This window comes from Nyctereutes procyonoides, unplaced genomic scaffold (assembly GCF_905146905.1).
Source record: "Nyctereutes procyonoides isolate TBG_1078 unplaced genomic scaffold, NYPRO_anot_genome, whole genome shotgun sequence".
NCBI lineage: Eukaryota > Metazoa > Chordata > Mammalia > Carnivora > Canidae > Nyctereutes > Nyctereutes procyonoides.
The window spans coordinates 13,903,711-13,919,702 of NW_026575125.1; the positions used below are offsets into that span (position 1 = coordinate 13,903,711).

A 15,992-nucleotide genomic window follows, 5' to 3' on the forward strand; every position below is an offset into this window, starting at 1 on the left:
TTAGAGACTAAGATTTTCCTTCAGTTTGAAGTTTGGGGATTTATGGCTACCTTGTCTCTCATCTTAATTCCACTTGACCTGAAAAGCATGTTTACTTTGTCCATTTTTTTCTTTTGTGTTGCTTGGCTATTGAAATTACAACTTTCAATTAGTTGTGCTTACTAACTATTTCCTTTGACTTAAAAGCTTATTTATGCTCTCACTGTTCTTAACTAAACTGTGAAATTCCTTAACATGTGCACTCCCATATAAACCATGATGGCTAAGTCTGAATGTACTTCATTTGCAGTCCCATCCCCCAGAGGATGAAGATACAGATGTCATGTTAGGGCAGAGGCCGAAAAACCCAGTACACAATATCCCTTCAACACTGGACAAGCAGACCAACTGGAGCAAAGCACTGCCTCTCCCAACACCAGAGGAGAAAATGAAACAAGATGCCCAAGTGATTTCTTCTTGCATTATTCCCATCAATGTCACTGGTACCGTTCTGTTCTTTTCCTAGGGGCAGTCGGGTCATAATATTCTGTGTTTTCAATATGTTCAAAACCTGTGCTGCTGGGCGTACCAGTAAAGAATACCGCTTTGTAAACAACCAATACCTTTTTCATCAAAATACAACTCAGAAGATGTTCAATATGCTTTTGTCAGGTTTTGAACATCCATTTGCATATGTTCTGCTGGGCCGCTTGTTATGTAAATGATGGACAGTTTCTTTTTGAAAAAAGTCACCAAATAGCTCTTTGGTCATAGCTGACTGAAATAATGGAGAAAGCAGCAGTGATTAGTCTTATGATAATGATGCATGGCACAGCAAGAAAGAAAACAGCAAACCCCAGGTCTCTCAAACTGCAAGTAAAGATCCTGTAGACCAACTATAAAATCTGTTTTCAGTCTTCCTTGGATGAAGGTAGGCTCGTTTAAAAGATCCTTTAGACTTCTGCATTGATTTTGGTGATTTCTGACCTAAAAATATACAGATTCAAAGATGAAGGCTGAACTCTATATTAATCCAGCTAGCCTGCCTTAACATTCCTCTCTGCTTTCCTTTTCTTGTGTATTGAGAGTTTGAATATTAGTCTAGGTTGAATGCAAGCCTGTCCAGACTATTCTTGAGAAGTTTATCTGTAGCGATTGTAAATCCCAGGATAGGATCTGGTAATCTTAGCTGTAAGTGAAATAATGTTAAGAAATATTCTCACTTTCAAAGATAGACATAAGAGGATCTATCCATTGGGCTTTCTTTAAACATATCTGATAGTTATATTTTAACTTAATTGTGTATTGAAAATTTCACAGTGGCCATGATATTACTGACTTTTATTCCGGTACCATGTGACTAAAGACTGCATTGCTGCTTGAGATGCATTTTGGACGTAGCTATTATTAATCCCACTCAGATATTTCTCACATAAAGTGGGGAGCAAATGATGACTAGATATCAGGGATAGATATTATTTCCTTCCTGAAAAACAGGAATTCTGGTTGATCCATTGGTTATGAGCTAGGAGAAAGTTTCCTAATGACCTACTCAACTTGCAGGATAAATTATTCTAAGGATATGTACTTTATCTGATCTCCATAATCTAAGTGGGCTGGGTTAGGTAGATGTCAAAATGTGCCATTTTGGCATCCTCTTAAACTAACTTTCCCTTCTGGGAACATTTGATTATAAGCAGCACCTGCTTTCTTCATAGCACTGTAAGTAAATCTTGTTTTCAATTTTAGTTCTTTGATTATGGGTCTTGTGATTCAGGAAAAGGGAAGATCTTTCTTTCTGCTTTATTTCAGGAACTCTCAGACTAAAGCCTAGATTATATGTTGATTTCAAGAGCTTTAATGAGAAAGCTGCTAATTATGTCCATATAACATAAAATGTATCTGTGTGCCATGTGTTCTGTAATTATTATGAGTAGAATGAAAGATCTTAATTTTTGGTTGGAGCTAAGAAAAGAAAATTCCGTTAGTACGAATTCTCCAATAATATTGTAATTACTCATCATGTGATATCTCACAGATTTTTCAGAGTTCTAGAAACTGTTGTCACTGTGATGCTAAGCAGAACTCAAATTGCTTCATTTTATAGCTAAGCTGAGGTTTAACACGCCATCCTGCTCTATGCTTAACAATCAGGATAAATGATGAGGCAACCCAATTCCAATGTACTTTTGGCATGATGACTGTCAGAGGCAAAGCCCACTCTGAAAAATCCATGGCACATGCCTGTGCCAGACAGGAGTGTGAATTCCTTACCTCCTTCCTCACCACTCTAGTTTTGATAAGACTGCATTGCATGTAGTATATCAATAATGTGATTATGGAGAGAGAAACAAACAAGTATCAAGGTTTGGTCCCTGTATTTATAAAAGCAAACAGACACTCATTGTAAAGACTGGGAATTCCAGCTTCATTTATAGCTGATAGAGAAAGTAGATCCACTTAAATACAGAACTGGGGACTGCATTGTGTTTTTATTTCATATTGATACCACATTGGTGCCAAACCAAAAAGTGTCCAACTGAGTCAGTAGAAAAAAGTAGAAAGTTATGTGATGATTTAAAAACAAATCTCTAGGCTACTTACTCCTCACAGAAGTGTGTGAGTATATGTATGTGTGTTTGTATGTGTGTGTGTGTTGTGTGTAGGGTTGGGGTGTAGTGAGCAGAGAGAAAAAAACTCACAAAGATGCTTTTAATGGAAAAATGGGTCAGGATATGTTAGCTGAACTAATTCAGGTTAACTTTTTGGCTCTGGATCTACTATGTAAAGTCAGCTTCAGAGAGCCCAGAAATAGACCAGTAAATAGTAGTAACTAAAGGTTGTAAGTCCTTCAGGAGCTGTTTCTGTATGAGCATGATTCTTTGATGTTATTTTTCTCTCTTCTTTCTTTTGATTTTCCTCCTTTGCTTGTTACTCTTGGCAGTGCAAGCTGTTGCGCAGAGCTGCATTTAGAAGTAAAGCTTAATGTACTGCAGAGTAATTTAAATAACAGCTGAATAAGGGCTCCCTTATATTTATTCACGGGCTTAATCCAAACTCTTCCTTGACTTCCAATCAATAAATATCACTGTGTTCCAAGCAAATGAAAATTTGTTTGCCATTTCTAAAGGCTAATGAGACCTATTTGTGGGTTGCAGGAGTTGGTTTTGACAGAGAGGCTAGTATACGCTGCTCTCTTGTTCATTCACAATCCGTACTACAGCGGAGACGAAAACTGAGGAGGAGGAAAACCATCTCGGGTATCCCCAGAAGAGTCCAACAAGAAATAGGTGTGGTATAAAACTGTTATAGTTAACATTTTTTCAGGTGTCAATTAGAAGGAGATGAAATGGAAGCCGGCCTTTTAATCAGCTTCTTTAAAAATAGTGTTGTAACTTGTAAAGGTTTTGAAATGGTGTGTACTTGTTTTGTGCTCAGCAAGCTGTGTGGCATGACTTTCTGAAATCTCTGTTCTTGACTGTGAAGATTTAACCTTACGGATTTAGGTATTCATGTTCAGGTCTTCTGGCTGAAATGTACTATTTTGGTAGTTTTTTTTAAGTTTTATTAAGATGGAAATAATGAATAAAAAGTAACAAGAATCAATGAAAGATTACTTTTAGAAAATTATATGTTTATTTGAAGAGAGATATACTTTTATGGCATTAGTTATTTTAAAAAGGTAAATTTCAAGCATATTCAATTAAATATTGAATACTGATAACATGTCACCCTTTATGACTTTTTTCCTTTTTTTTCTGTTCCATGTGTTTAGGATCTCTTCCTATGTTTTATTATTATTATCATAATTATTATTGTAGCATCTCTTTTACTACCTATAATGAACTGTAAGAGTTTTATTTTACTGGGCATGTATTACAAAATGAAAAAAAATAGTGGTCAGAAAGACAAAATGGACTTTAGTTGAAAAAATAGTAGTCACTTATTGGGGCAAAGTAATTTGATAGTGAAGAGAGAGAATTCACAAAAGACCTAAAAACATTTTCTCTTAGTACACACACACACACACAGACACACACACACACTCTAGCATGTGTGTGTGTGTGTGTCTGTATGTAGATACAGAGAGCGACAGACAGGCAAAGGGATAGATTCCCCTGAGCATTTTAACTTTCTCCTAATTTTATATGCTGATTTTTTTTTTTTCTCAAAGAGAAAGATCCAACATGCCAGCACCCAGATTTGTGGACATCTCTTAGAATGTCTGTTAGTCTGCTGATGTATAAAATATCTCACTATGCTTTCCATGTGCCCTAGATTCTGATGAATCCCCTGTGGCCAGGGAAAGGAATGTGATTGTGCACACAAATCCAGACCCTTCCAACACTGTCAATAGGAGGTCTGGAACCAGGGACTCAGAGTGCCAAACCGAAGATATCCTGATTGCTGCTCCATCCAGAAGGAGAATCAGAGCTCAAAGGGGTCAAAGCATAGCAGCTTCCCTTTCTCATTCTGCTGGCAACATCTCTGCATTGGCTGACAAAGGTGACACCATGTTTACAACTGCAGTGAGCAGCCGTACAAGATCTCGGAGCCTTCCCCGGGAGGGCAACAGAAGTGGGGATGCTGAGCCCAAAGTTGGTGCTAAACCCTCAGCATATGAAGAGGGGGAGCCTTTCATGGGCGACCAAGAAAGAACCCCTAATGATTGCAGTGAGGCCCCCAGCAGCCCAAGTGCACAGGAACACCAGCCTGCTTTGGGTCTGGCTTGTTCTCAACATCTTCACAGCCCCCAGCACAAGTTAAATGAGAGAGGGAGGTCACGTCTGTCCCGAATGGCTGCTGACTCTGGCAGTTGTGACATCTCCTCCAACTCAGACACCTTTGGGAGCCCCATCCACTGCATCTCCACAGCGGGTGTCCTCCTCAGCAGCCACATGGACCAGAAAGATGACCATCAGTCATCCAGTGGCAACTGGAGTGGGAGCAGCTCCACATGCCCCTCACAGACCTCAGAGACAATCCCTCCTGCAGCTTCTCCTCCCCTCACTGGCTCTTCACACTGTGACTCAGAGTTGTCACTAAACACAGCCCCTCATGCTAATGAGGATGCCAATGTCTTCGTGACAGAGCAGTACAATGACAACCTGGATAAAGTGAGAGGCCACCGGGCAAACTCTTTTACCTCCACTGTGGCGGATCTGCTGGATGACCCCAACAATAGCAACACCAGTGACAGTGAGTGGAATTACCTACACCACCATCACGATGCCTCCTGCCGCCAGGATTTTAGTCCTGAGCGCCCCAAGGCAGATAGCCTGGGCTGCCCGAGCTTCACAAGCATGGCCACTTATGACAGCTTTCTGGAAAAGTCTCCATCAGACAAAGCAGACACTAGCTCTCACTTTTCAGTGGACACAGAAGGATACTACACTTCCATGCACTTTGACTGTGGTCTTAAAGGTAATAAGAGCTATGTGTGTCATTATGCAGCCCTGGGCCCAGAGAATGGCCAGGGCATTGGGGTTCCTCCGACTCTTCCGGACTGTACCTGGCAGGACTACTTAGACCACGGGAGGCAGGGGAGACCAAGCATCTCTTTCAGGAAACCAAAGGCAAAGCCGACCCCACCTAAACGTAGCTCATCTTTGAGGAAGTCCGATGGAAATGCAGACATTTCTGAGAAGAAAGAACCAAAGATAAGCAGTGGCCAGCTCCTGCCTCACAGTTCCAGGGAAATGAAGCTGCCTCTTGATTTCTCCAACACGCCTTCTCTAATGGAAAATGCCAACCTTGCCATCAAGCAAGAGTCTTCTTGGATGAACCAGAGTGAACATGGTATCAAGGAACCTCAGTTAGATGCTTCAGATATTCCACCATTCAAAGATGAAGGTGCTGAATCAACTCACTATGCAGATCTCTGGCTTCTAAATGACTTGAAAACAAATGATCCTTACAGATCTTTATCCAATTCAAGCACTGCTACGGGTACCACAGTTATTGAATGCATCAAGTCTCCAGAGAGCTCTGAATCTCAAACATCCCAGTCAGAATCAAGAGCCACCACCCCATCCCTTCCTTCTGTTGACAATGAGTTTAAACTGGCTTCACCAGAAAAGCTGGCAGGCTTGGCATCTCCATCAAGTGGCTACTCGAGCCAGTCTGAAACACCGACCTCCTCTTTCCCTACAGCTTTCTTTTCTGGCCCACTGTCTCCTGGAGGTAGCAAAAGAAAACCGAAAGTTCCAGAAAGAAAATCCTCACTACAGCAGCCCTCTTTAAAAGATGGAGCTCTATCACTGAGTAAAGACCTTGAACTTCCAATTATACCTCCTACCCATCTTGACCTAAGTGCTCTTCATAGTGTCTTGAATAAACCATTCCACCACCGTCACCCATTGCATGTTTTTACTCATAGTAAACAGAACCCAGTAGGAGAAACACTGCGGTCAAATCCTCCACCATCCCTTGCAATCACACCAACGGTCCTGAAATCTGTTAACTTGAGGTCCATCAGTAAATCTGAAGAAGTTAAGCCAAAAGAGGGCAACAATACAGATCTCCCCTACTTGGAGGACAGCACTCTCACAATGGCTGCCCTGTCTCCAGGTAAGATTAAGCCACACATGGCTAAGAAATCAGTATCACGTCAGTATTCCACTGAAGACACCATACTGTCCTTTTTAGACTCCTCTGCAGTTGAGATGGGACCAGATAAACTACAGTTAGAGAAAAAACGTACTTTTGATGTAAAGAATCATTGTGACCCAGAAACAGCAACAACCTCAGCTGGTAGCAATCTTCTAGATTCAAGTGTGACAAAAGACCAAATACAAATGGAGAGTGAGCCTATTCCAGAAAACACACCAAGTAAAAATTGTGACTTTCCCACAGAAGGATTTCAGATGGTCTCTGTTGCCCACCCAAATGATTTGGATGGTAAAGTACTACAATATGGAGGTGGTCCAGATGGAGCTGTTGCACAAGTGCAAAAGCCATCCTCTGCAGATTGGGAGGGAGCCGCACACCCTGAGTCTGTGGATGTGCTCACAGCTCAGTCAAACTCACCAACCAGACCCACAGACATAAGCAGTCAACTTAAGCATCAACTTGGGATGAGCCGCCACCATGACAAAGTGCCTGGGAATATCAGCTATGAAGCAGAGCTATCAAGTGCAAATTCATGCCCTGAAAAATGTTCCGAGCAAGAAAATATCGCTTCAGGTATTTCAGCCCAAAGTGCCTCTGATAACAGCGGAGCAGAGGAGACCCAAGGAAGTGTGGACGAGGTTTCACTGAAAGGTCAGTTGTTGATGCCTTTGTCACCATGGAAGTGTGTCTCGTGGCACATCATTACGTTTTTTTTTTTTTCTTTCCTGTGTTCCCTCTAACACAGTACAGCCCCGGGTGTTGGTTTCCCTCCACTTTTTTTTTTAAGATTTTTATTTATTTATGAGAGAGAGAGAGAGAGAGAGAGAGGCAGAGACACAGGCAGAGGGAGAAGCAGGTTCCATGCAGGGAGCCCGATGTGGGACTCGATCCGGGGACTCCAGGATCACGCCCCGAGCTGAAGGCAGGCGCTCAACTGCTGAGCTACCCAGGCATCCCTCCCTCCACTTTTTTATTAAAACAATTGAGAGAAGAGTTTTTGTTAGTGAAAGACTGAGCTGCGACAGATAATCTCTCTTTTTGAAAACAGCAGTAAGGTAACTGTTGTTTGTTGATTCCTTAAGCCAGGGAAACACAGCAGCATGCTTGGTAACTTCTTCCTAAAGATACTTTTGTTCTTCATTTAAGAATCGTCACCGAGTGATGACTCTATGATTTCGCCACTTAGTGAAGACTCTCAGGCTGAAGCAGAAGGTGTGTTTGTGTCTCCAAACAAACCTCGTACAACTGAAGATTTGTTTGCAGTCATTCACAGGTGAGGCAATTAATACCAAAAATTTTGCTTCTTTCAGTACATCTCATCAAATGCAAACATGGGAAAGCCTGTGTATTCGTGATACATTCAGCAAGAAAGCAAAGAAAGATTAGTTTTCCACATTAAACTGATAGTCTTATATTTCTTTTGGGGAACTTGAGCCTTTATATGTAGCTCAACCTCACTTGAAAGACTTCCTTAAGAACTGAATGGAGAGGTTTTTTTTCCATAGGAAAGACATCCTGGAACAAGTTTTCATTTGAAAACAATATGTGGTTAAGTAAGTTAGAGTAAAAGCTCAAACTCTGCTATAATCTGTGACTGAAATAATTTCTTGAACCAAAAAAAAATGCTCATAGCTGTAATCCTACACTAGCAGAGATGCAAGCTGATTCACTCAACAGTCAGAGCCCAAGTTTGAGACAAGACAGTGTATAAACCTGCGCATATTATAGCTCATAACTAATCACTGATCCTTTTACTTTTCTCTTCCTAAAAGTTAAACTTCTTTTTTAAAAGATTTTATTTATTAGAGAGAGAGAGAGAGAGAGAGAGAGAGAGAGAGAGAAGCACAAGCAAGTGGAGCAGCAGAAGGAGAGGGAGAAGTAGGCTCCCTGCTGAGCAGGGAGCCCAATGCGGGGCTCCATCCCAGGACCCCAGGATCATGACCTGAGCCGAAGGAGGATGCTTAACTGACTGAGGCACCCAGGCTCCCCAAAAACTTAAACTTCTTCAATAACATTGGCCCTGCTCTAAAATTAATGTTCCAAATCCCACAAACAGAAGATGTCCCCTGGGCTGTTTTTCTAGGACATTTTTATGTCCAGGCTGCCCATTCACATTCTCTTACCTGCCCTCTGTGCCCTGTGATCAAGGGCCATGTTTGCAAGAATATATACTCCTTACAATTTGTGACTGATGAACAGAGCAGGAACTCGTACTTGGCAACCAAACCCATATTAGACTGAGCTATCCAATCCCATTGTGCCTGCTCCTATCACAACCACGACTACCTTCTTCCACTAGGCCTTGGTGACCTACATGGGACACCCAAGGGACACAACTTGGAAACTGCCTTTTCTACCTTATGAAGTCACACTTCTTAAAGCAAGTTTTTTGCAAGAAGCTTGTCATTTTTCCTGGAAATTCTACTTTTTTAAAACCATTTATTTATTTGAGAGAAAAAGAGAGAGAGAGAGAGAGAGAGAGAGAGAGAGAGAGAGCACGAGATGGGGGAGGGGCAGAGGGAGAGGAAGAAGCAGACTCCCTGCTGAGCAGGGAGCCTGATACAGGGCTCAATTCTAGGACCCCGAGGTCATGACCTGAGCTGAAGGCAGATACTTAACCTACTGAACCACCCAGGTGACCCTGGAATTCTACCTTCAAAGAGAACTTGCATTTTCTGTTGATGTAGTTTTCTCATAAAGAAGGAGCACAGCTCTTCAACAGCTTTTTTAAAAGGAGTCCATCAGAACCACTTTCTGTGTGTATATACCTTAGCAGGCACACATTACCACTCGGAAAGTAAAGAATCATTAGTCTATTTTTTCTTTGCTCCATGTGTAGTCTAAGATCTGATTATATTTCCCTTACCCCACTTTATCTTACAACAAGTCACTAAAATGCTATATATGTTAAAAAGCCAACTTCTTACCCCAAAGGACCAAATGCTGGTATCTGGAATAGTGAACAGAACATAAGTAGTGGAGTCAGAAACATCTGGAATTGAATCTCAGTGCTGCCACTTCTTATCCAGTCTTGTCAGTTAAAACTTCTCCACTTATTCCCTGACTGTTAGTGAAGATACCTATAGCTCACATATTCAATTTTGATGCAAAAATAACATTTTAGTGTCTAGAATATGATAGATGCTAAAAGCAAATGTTAGTTTGAAATTCTTACCGTATTGGAGTGCCAGACACTGGCATATGCAAGATAACAACCACAAAGGTTTCAGTGAATCAAAATGAGGCTGCTCTCCAACTACAAAGTTGATATTTTCTCTACCCTATGGATTTTTAGGTTGGTAAAAGCACGTTGCCAATATTTATCAATGTACTGAATCATGCTAAAGATTCATTACAGTCACACCTATTTACTTATCAAAAGAAATAATATGATTGACGGATGCCTATGTTTGGTAGATTTACTGAACTTGGTAATCTTAGATTTGCATTTGTGTAGGATTTATTTATGTGCTACACAGTGACAAGAATGATCTTGTTTTCTTTCTTTTTTTTGTGGATGACACCTGATTTTATTTTTTTAACCTTGTTTTCTTGAGTTTGCAGTGTATAGAGCTTTAAGAGCTCCAGAGGTAGCCTAGGTTTTTAGCTTCTCACAGAAAGTTGGCTTACTTATACACTGCTGACGTTACTAAGCAGCTATGGAAAATTGTCTTTACAGCCAAAAATGGACTGAATGATTTAAAAAGTCACGTAAGAAATTTTTTATATGGAGAAATTTAAAAAGTAGACAGAAAAGCAATAATGTACCTTCCCCTGACACACACACATATCCATCACCTGAACCTGTCCACCAGCAACCTATGGCTAATCCTGTCCCATCCACACTTCTATCATCTTTGCTCTTCTGGTACTCACTGGAAGTCAACCTCAGACATCAGAGCATTTTATCTGTAATGCAGAGACAGATTTAATAAGAGAAAGCCACACTCCATCACTGCCTATACTCTAACTGGAAATCAGACAGCAATATTTTCTTATACTCTTGTAAAACATCCCAATAAGTCTTCCTCTAGAACCTCTAGCCTTCACATTAGTCACTATGTGAAATGGTCATTTATAGAACCTAATTTATATCCACTGGTTATTGGAGAATTTTCCTCAGGCTATGAGTGCTATAAGGGATAGGAAAGTATCTCACTCCTCATCGTGTGCATGTGCATGAATGTGACTTAATACTTTTAGTTTCGTAAAAATGTATGTGGACCGAGATTTTTCCTTTTCTTTAAAGGTCGAAGAGGAAAGTACTTGGAAGAAAAGATTCTGGGGATATGTCTGCTCGAAGCAAATCAAGAGCTTCTCTTGGCAGCAGTAGCAGCAGCAATACTGGCTCTGTCACTTTGCCCAACAGCAGCGTGACCAGCCCAAACAGCCAGAGGTCTCCTGGCCTCATCTACCGAAATGCCAAAAAGTCCAACACATCGAATGAAGAGTTTAAGCTGTTACTCCTCAAGAAAGGAAGTCGCTCAGATTCTAGTTACCGCATGTCTGCTACTGAGATCCTGAAAAGTCCCATCCTGCCCAAACCTCCTGGAGAGCTCACAGCTGAATCCCCACAAAGCACCCAGGAGGCCCATCAGGGGGCACCTGGGGCCGAGGCTTTGTCCCCACTCTCTCCATGCTCCCCAAGAGTTAATGCAGAAGGGTTTTCCTCAAAGAACTTTGCCACCTCAGCAGCAGCAAGGGTGGGACGCTCCCGAGCTCCCCCTGCGGCCAGCAGCAGCCGCTACAGCGTCCGCTGCAGGCTGTACAATGCACCCATGCAGGCCATCTCTGAGGGTGAGACAGAAAATTCTGATGGAAGCCCACACGATGACCGATCCTCCCAGAGCTCAACATAGGTGGTCCAGGGCCAAGCTGGCTGTCAGAGGCCAGAACCCTTAGTCATATGAGGATGTAGGAACAGAACAGAGGACTGGGGAGAAGTCAGCACACCATGGGGTACCATCACTGCTTACCAACAAATTCCTAAATATTTGCTGGGGAAATGGAAGATGGTATTTCTTGATTGTTTTCCATGTTTTTAAGTAGCTGCACTGTCTTTCATATTTTTCTTTAGCTTAGTTTGATTTACACAATCTCATTCCTTTTGATAATATAGAATTTGAAAATGTCTGCTTTTCATGAAACCTAGAAAAAGTTTTCCCAGAGCTGCCTATTCAAAAAACAAAGCCCTCACTGTCATAATTCTTAAGAAGATGAAATTACTCTGGAGGTTTGGTATTTTTTTACATTAAAACGAACTAAAACAAAATTCAGAAGAAAGAACTACACACATGTAAATACCATATTTTTGATAAAAATGTGTAAATAGATTTATCAATGATGAGTGGACATGTGGCCAATTATCTACCACACACCAACTGTTTATAGAACACAACAAATAAAGTGTAATAATTGTATTCTGTGAATACCATTTTCATATAAAATACCATATTTAAATGTCCACCAATATGATTTTCTGAGTGATAAACCTCAATTATGAATTTTAAACCGGTGAAATAAAGAAAATCTCGAGGTCATATACTGAAATGTGATTAATTTAAAATAACGAATTCAGACCTAACCATTTTTGTGACAATTTGCAGTACCAAACAAGCAAATAGTAACACATGGCTATGATTTGCCATGTGGTAATTTGGACAGAATGAAAAGCATGCTTTTGATTTTTTTTAATCAGAAAAATCATCATTCTCAACACAAAGCCCTGGAGAACAGATTTGACAGTGTCATTTAGACTTAATTTTTCAATGGATTGCTTTAAAGAGAATGAATAGGGAAAACAATAGTTAATTTTAGGTTATGTTTTATATTAGGCTACTGGGGACATAAATAGTCATAATCTAATGACTATCCACTCCTTAAACAGTTTAGCAATTAGCTCCAGGTTCTTTAACTAACAAAAATAAAATATAAGCATGCCACAGAGCTATTGATTTATCAGTAAGTACCTGCAATGAGTTTTCAGTGAAGCTTTCTCTCTGTGCTGATGAGATTCATGCTACCTAAAAAGTAACAGAAATGACACTGTGAACAATATAGTTGGGAAATAGGTATGTGTATATGCATTATTTATATTCACTGTTAAACTGGGAATGGGGAACAGCTCTGGTTCACAATGCTACATACAAATGAGTTTTTGTCTGATTTTACTATATCTGCTTGATGGCAAAAGGGGAGGGTGGTGGGTGGGAAAGGAAATGTCAGGGCAAGTGCTCTGATAAAATGAAGGCAGGGAAACAAGCTGAATTACTTGAAATTACTTGAATTTTCTTGTCTTAAAACTGAAAAAAAAGTAGTTACAAGTTGAAATCTGCAAATGGTTCTTACACCTCTGATTTTAACATGAACTGATACTAATGTTTGAAATGATATGTCAGAAATATAAGCAGCTATGTACTTAGAATATGTTTTAAATGGAACAAGGTAGAAAGTAGAGAGAACTAAGAAGGGATATGGCCTATAAAAGAATAGAATGTGATTAGAATGATAGAACAGACCAGAGTTACCAAGAAATTGATAAGCAGCTGGCTTTAAGTTTATGCAAGTGGTATTTGGGAAAGTAGGATGTGTGAAAGGGGGTTTGTGGCTTTGGTTTAAATCATACAACATGAAGGAGAAAGCCTGGTCTAAGAGGATGCTGTCTTTCAATAGAAACACTTTCTAAGATGTTATAGATTGAGAATTAGAGAATCTGATTGCTGTTGTTTTTTTGTTTGTAAAGAAAAAAAAAGTCTGGCTTCTTCTATTTGTTTTCACTATCAAATTGTATTTCTTAATTTCTTGTCATCCCTGTATGTAAAATGGGTGCTGGGGGTGGCGGGGTAGAGGAGGGAGAACGTGTGCGTGTGTGGATGTGGGTGTGTGGGTGCTTGTGCTGGGATAGATAAGCTACCGGGTAAAGGGTACAGTTGAACATTTACAAAGTGTTATACTTTTTATTAAAAGAAAAATGTTTGGGGGTTTGAAAAAAATGGATCATCATTTCTCATTGGAACCCATTAGTCAAAAAAACCAGCATGGTTTGACACCACATGGGAACATGAAGAACTTTTTCTCATGCTTTGAAAAGTACACTTGGCAAAATTTTAAAAATAAAGTTTTTAGACAAATGTGATAAGAAACCGTCATTTCCAGTCACAATAGGTGATCTTTTGTAATTTTCATAAAAGCAGTTCGTTTGCAGTATGGCTTTTGTGTAGTTAGGGGTTTTTTAAGCGTAAAGAAAGGTATGTGGGCTTTAAAAGTGATTCTAAATCTTGACTAGGAAACACATGAATTGGCTTTAATAAATATGTCACCTTTTTATTATTGACATCAATTTAAGTAACGGTACCATATATTTTTTAAAATACATACTGACTTGAATTGTGAGGCAATAAAATTCCTTCTATATGTAATGATCACAGAACTAACCCTTATAATATAGTTTTACTTATTTTGTTTACTCTAAAAATCTATAGCAGAGTTTCTCTATTTTATACTTCATAGATTTAAAAAAATAACCCAAATAATGATGGATTTTAAATTCACTGTGGAAAGAGTATTGAGTAACAAACTGAGTAAAAAAAAAAAGTAAGGAATTCCTTAGTAATTTGGAATATTCTACATGGCTTTATTACATAGCATATAAAACCAAGAATTAGAGGGCTGTCTTCAACATCACTGCCGTTTTGAAGCAGGGTACACACATTAGGTATTGTGAAAAACATCAATCCAAACTTTTCTTCTGTTGTTTGCACTGATGCTAATTTTTTGTTCTTTTATGTTTATATAACATATCTATGTTTTGTGGGGGAAATTTTTTTCCTTATTTTTTGGTGGGTTTTGTTTTGTTTTTGGCTAAGTAGAGGACATGGACTAGTTGTAGCAAACAAAACACAGTTTGCTCTTGCCAAAGGTCAGTGAGTGAGTACATTTGCTGCAGTGATGGCAGATTTAGAGAACTAGATCAGGACAAAGATTTAAAACTATAAAGAAGGTTACAGTGTAACTATTTTGGTACTAGAACCAGTTCATGCTGGCCAAAAAGACAATGGTTTATGGACTTGCATCCATTTTGTATTTTTGTAATATTTGTAAATATGGACTTTTTAAATTGTTGCAGAAATGGTTTCTTTTGTAAGATGTTTTCAACGTTTACATTCAATTCAAGCCTTTGTATATTTTAGAGCTGTGCAACCACTTTAAGTCTTGTATTTATTTTTAGTAAAAATGGTGACAGTTTCATTGTGAACCCCTCAAAAAATGTACCAGAAAAGTTTGATTACCTAGAAAGTGTGTATAGAAACTGCAAATAAACGTGACTGCAATTAAACAACTGGTTTTTCTTGAATTATGTAATTGCATTCTTGGGGTTTCACAAACAGCACGTGTTTTATAGTGACCAGGACATAAAGGAAGGTGACTACTATAACAAAAGTATAAGCAAAAATAATCTCATTTTGGGTTTTGTGGGAGGTATTTTTTTTTTTTTTTACATTTTTAAAAAAGTAATTTCTACACCCATCGTGGGGCTCGAGCTCACAACCGGGAGATCACACATGCTCTACTGACTGAGCCAGCCGGGTGCCTCTCTAATCTCATTTTGTATTTGAGAGGAGAAAGAATAAATTTCCAGTTTCTACTATACTTTCCTCGTAGCTCCTCTGTGAGCCAAGAAAAGATTTATCGCTTTATTTTAAAATATTCACCTGCTTTGCTTCTGATACTCAGACTGTGCCTCCTTCCGAAGATGGGCAGCCTCGATATACATATAACAATATGCCACTGAATAATGTCATGTACCCTTTTTTACATAAATTTATGTGCCAGATCGTGTTATAAGTGCTTTGCTTACTCAAACTCGTGGACTCCTCACATTGTGCCCATTTTACAGATGGGGAAAGGTAAGCACAGAGCCATTACCTGACTTGTCCAAAGCCAAGGAGCGGCTAACTGTTGGGGCTGGGGTTAAGCCCTGTAAATCTGGCTCTCGGGTCTATGTTACCTCTCCATGAGGTAACAACTTTTAAAAATAACTTTCCCCGGGGCAGCCCCAGTGGCCCAGCGGTTTAGCACCTGCCTTCGGCCCAGGGCGTGATCATGGAGACCTGGGATCGAGTCCCATGTCCGGCTCCCTGCATGGAACCTGCTTCTGTCTCTGCCTGCGTCTCTGCCTCTGTCTCTCTGTGTGTGTCTCTAATGAATAGGCAAATAAAATCTTAAAAAAATAAAATAAAATAACTTTCCCCGCTTGTACCAAACCTCCACAACTAAGGCCCCATCCCCTTTCCTCCTTCAAATTCCAGCAATGACGTGAACACCTAGGATAGAGCCAAGAGTTGACATCTGTGGCGGGAAGGTAGGGACAAAATTACATTTAAAAAAATTTTTTTTTCAAA

The 15,992-nt window shown here is 39.8% G+C and overlaps 1 protein-coding gene across 2 annotated transcripts in view; it reads left to right on the forward strand.

The window, feature by feature from the left end:
- Positions 1 to 14,920, forward strand: part of NHS (NHS actin remodeling regulator) — a 345,687-nt gene extending 330,767 nt beyond the window's left edge. For both annotated transcript variants that reach the window (XM_055337849.1, XM_055337850.1), the window contains exons 5-9: positions 290 to 482; positions 3,138 to 3,269; positions 4,258 to 7,242; positions 7,738 to 7,864; positions 10,841 to 14,920. In XM_055337849.1, coding sequence (XP_055193824.1) covers positions 290 to 482; positions 3,138 to 3,269; positions 4,258 to 7,242; positions 7,738 to 7,864; positions 10,841 to 11,450 — 4,047 coding nt within the window. In that variant the 3' untranslated portion in view covers positions 11,451 to 14,920. The remainder of the gene's footprint in view (positions 1 to 289; positions 483 to 3,137; positions 3,270 to 4,257; positions 7,243 to 7,737; positions 7,865 to 10,840) is intronic.
- The last annotated feature ends 1,072 nt before the right edge of the window (positions 14,921 to 15,992 follow it).